This window comes from Stegastes partitus, unplaced genomic scaffold (assembly GCF_000690725.1).
Source record: "Stegastes partitus isolate 25-593 unplaced genomic scaffold, Stegastes_partitus-1.0.2 Scaffold1886, whole genome shotgun sequence".
Classification (NCBI taxonomy): domain Eukaryota; kingdom Metazoa; phylum Chordata; class Actinopteri; family Pomacentridae; genus Stegastes; species Stegastes partitus.
Genome location: NW_007579617.1, coordinates 108517 through 112046, shown reverse-complemented (window position 1 = coordinate 112046; position 3530 = coordinate 108517). Strand labels below are relative to the sequence as shown.

Sequence of the window (3530 nt, the reverse complement as noted above, 5' to 3'; positions counted from 1 at the left end):
TTCTGTTGACTCCTGGCTCCTCAGGGCTCCGGTCCATTAAATAGTTCTACAGGTTTAAATAATCTAACAGTTGGTCCACAACTTGAATGTCTTTGGAGGTCGAATGTTTGGAGCGTTAGTTAGAAACGGGACAAGTTGAACACCTTTGGAAAGTTTTGGCATTTTTACTCTCTGCTCTAAATAAGAAAAATATTTCAGTTGTTGGCAACTGAGTGAATGTTGAGCAACTAATCAGCTAAATGATTAATCATGTCAGCACTTGATTAAAACTGAATCTGAGCTCTGATGTCACGGTGACGTCCTGACCAATCAGATCAGCCCTGGCTACAGAACTGATCAATAACTCGCAGGTTGAGCTGGTTATTGATTGATCGCTGATGGATAATAAACAAACACAGGATACTTCAGATCAGATTATGGAACCAGAACAGATGACAGATCAGAACTCCATGAAGATCCGTAGCTAGTTCCAGAACCTTCTGCTGCTTTAATGGGACTCAGCGTGAACATGTGACTTCCTGTTTGTGAGGAGGGGGCGGGGTTTGAGCTGAAGAGAACATCTGGAGACAGAACTCAGGTCAGATCAGGACGATTGATCACAGACTCACTCTGACAAAGTTTTGGTTCAAAACGACAACAAACAATAAAACAACACAACAAAGTCAGGTGAGGTGAGAAACGCTGTGAGTCTGTCAGAGTGTCCGAGTCACACAGGGCAGTGCAAAACATCTTCCTCCTGCTCCTCTTCCTCAGTCAGTCAGTAGTCCTCTTCCTCCTCCTCCTCATGCTCCTCCTCTTCATGCTCCTCCTCCTCCTCCTCTTCCTCCTTCTCTTCCTCCTCCTCCTCTTCCGCCTCATGCTCCTCCTCCTCCTCTTCGTCAGGCTGCAGGAGGTGATGAAGGGGAACTAAGCAGAGTTCAGATACTCCAGCGCCACTTCATAACAGAATTTATATTGATCCTGTTAAAACACAGAGTTCAGCAGGTCAAAGCTGCAGCTTTAGTCCTGACAAGTAGCACAGATATTGATATATAAGTAAATATAATATAATATAGTATTGTATAGTATAGTATATGTAGTATAATGTAGTATAGTATAATACAGTATAATTGAATATAAACTGGTGTGTTTACCAGCAGGTCCACCATGTTGGGTTTGTTGTTTCTCAGAGTTTTAACAGCGTGAAAGACGTCGACGCAGCGCTGCTGTCGCAACATCTCACACACGATACTGATGCTGCAGAAAACACCGCTGCGACCGCCGCCGTTCCTGACAGGGGCAACAGAGAGGGGCAGGAGGGAGGAGGAGAGAGGCAGAGGGAGGGGCAGGAGGGTGGAGAGAAGGGCAGTTAATAAGCTCAAATCAGTTTTTCCACATTCTGACCACCAGATGGAGACAAAAGACTACTGAAGTACTAGAGGAGTATACGAAGTACTCCTGGAGCGTTAGCAGTACTACTGTGTCAGCACTGACAGTACTCTAGCTGTTGGACAGCGTCAGTGGCAATTTGTTGCAGCAGTATCACATGTATTGCAGTACTGTGTGTACTCTTACATTCAGTGGACACCATTGGAGGAGCAGTTCTAAAGTTAAAATCTGTGATTCCACATTCTGACCAGTACTACTACTGATACTACAGTAGTACTACAGTAGTACTGCTGATACTACAGTAGTACTACTGTAGTACTACATGTATTGCAGTACTGTGTGTACCTACAGGCAGTGCACCACGGTGCGTCCCTCGCCGCCGTCGTACTCGTCCTGCCATTTGTCCACCTGGTGAACCAGTTTGAGGAAGGAGCGCTTGGACACGGGCGTGTCGCGGTACATCGGCCAGCCCAGGAACTGGAACTGCTGCACCATGCGGTACCCGTCCTGCGGCTGGGGGACACAGGGGTGACAGGGTGGTGAAAACAAGCTCACTCAGTGTACAAATGATCATGAATGGAGGGAATAAATAAAGGGCGGCTGTGGTTCTGGTGGTACAGCGGTTCGGTCAGTGATCGGAAGGTCGGCGGTTCCATTCTGTAACCTGTGTCCTGGTCGTTGTGTCCTGGGGCAGGACACTTCACCACCTGCCTGGTGTGGATGTGTACGGGTAGACTGTTGAGGTGGTCAGAGGGCAGGATGGCAGCCAGGCCTCTGCCAGTCTGCCCCGGGGCAGCTGAGGCTACAACCGGAGCTACCACCACCGGGATGAATGTGTGTGAATGAATAACTGACAGTGTACGCGCTTTGAGTTACCCCCTGAGTAAGAAAAGTGCTTCATAAATCTAATCACTTATTATTATTATTATTATCATTATAAATCACAAAAACAAACGCACCCTGGATAAGTGAGGGAAGATAATGAGGCCGGAGGAGACAGGAAAGGAAAAGGAGGAGGTGAGCACAGAAAGGAAGGAGGGAAGGAAATGAGGAAAGGAGAAGGACTGCAGGATGAAATAAAGGAGGTCAGACTACACAGAACAAGACGGGAGGACGTTAATGTGAGCAGGCAGGGAGGAGAAAGGCTTTAAATCAAACGCACTGAAAGCTAAATCCGACCTGCCACAGCGAGGCAGGTGGAGACGGGAGTCTGGATCAAACACGGACGATATTTGGCGAGACGCAGGGAGGAAATGAGGCACAAATCAAACGCACTGAAACTTAAAGTGTGCCTGACAGGGAGGTGAAGAGATTTAAATCAAACACACTCTGATCTAAATTTGGTGAAACAGGACAGAAAGCAGAGGTTTGGATCAAATACAAGCACAGCAGAAGACAATCAGGCAGAAATCAAATGCGCCCTGAATACCTGGGGTGTAAAGGGGTGAAAATCAAGCAAACCCTCAGAGAAATACTGCAGCTGATCATCAGTCTGCTCAAACTCATCGCAGGTCTGTGAAACTGCAGCTCAACTCCTGCTGCTTGTTTTCAGCGATGCAACAGCTGCAGGACCATCTCCAGGAGCCACAAGATACGAACATCCAGGTTCAGTGCAGAGTCACTCTGGTGGAGACTGATCGGTGGGGGGAGGTGGAGGAGCATGAAAGAAACGCACCCTGGCTGTATTATAGATCCTGAAGATGCGGCTGATGACGTCCTCCTCGAGATCTGCGGAGACGAACTCGACCTGCAGCGATCCGAGGCGATGGAGGCCGTTCTCCGGCCAGTACTGAGGACACAGCTGGCACACGGGAAGAGACGGGTTATTGATCCTGTTATAATCAATAATTTGGTCCTGAGCCCAGATCACGTTTACTTTCTCATCAGAGCTGAACTGCTTTCGATATGACGTCTACGTTAATTAACACACAGTCCATTACGCCAATAAAAAATTAACCTAACTGGTCCTAACCAATGACTGAACATGAAAACACAAGTTCTGACAGCAAGCTGAGTGTGTGTGTGTGTGTGTTACTGTGTGTGTGTGTGTGTGTTACTGTGTGTGTGTGTTACTGTGTGTGTGTGTGTTACTGTGTGTGTGTTACTGTGTGTGTGTGTGTTACTGTGTGTGTGTTACTGTGTGTGTGTGTGTGTGTGTGTGT

At 47.5% G+C, this 3530-nt stretch overlaps 1 protein-coding gene across 1 annotated transcript in view; it reads right to left on the bottom strand.

The window, feature by feature from the left end:
- Positions 1–799: 799 nt before the first annotated feature.
- LOC103373023 (receptor-type tyrosine-protein phosphatase mu-like) overlaps positions 800–3530 on the bottom strand; it is a gene marked incomplete at its 5' end in the record, with an annotated part of 108638 nt that continues 105907 nt past the window's right edge. Inside the window, 4 exons of the mRNA XM_008302820.1 lie at positions 800–960; positions 1134–1269; positions 1718–1881; positions 3044–3280. Coding sequence (XP_008301042.1) covers positions 907–960; positions 1134–1269; positions 1718–1881; positions 3044–3280 — 591 coding nt within the window. The remainder of the gene's footprint in view (positions 961–1133; positions 1270–1717; positions 1882–3043; positions 3281–3530) is intronic.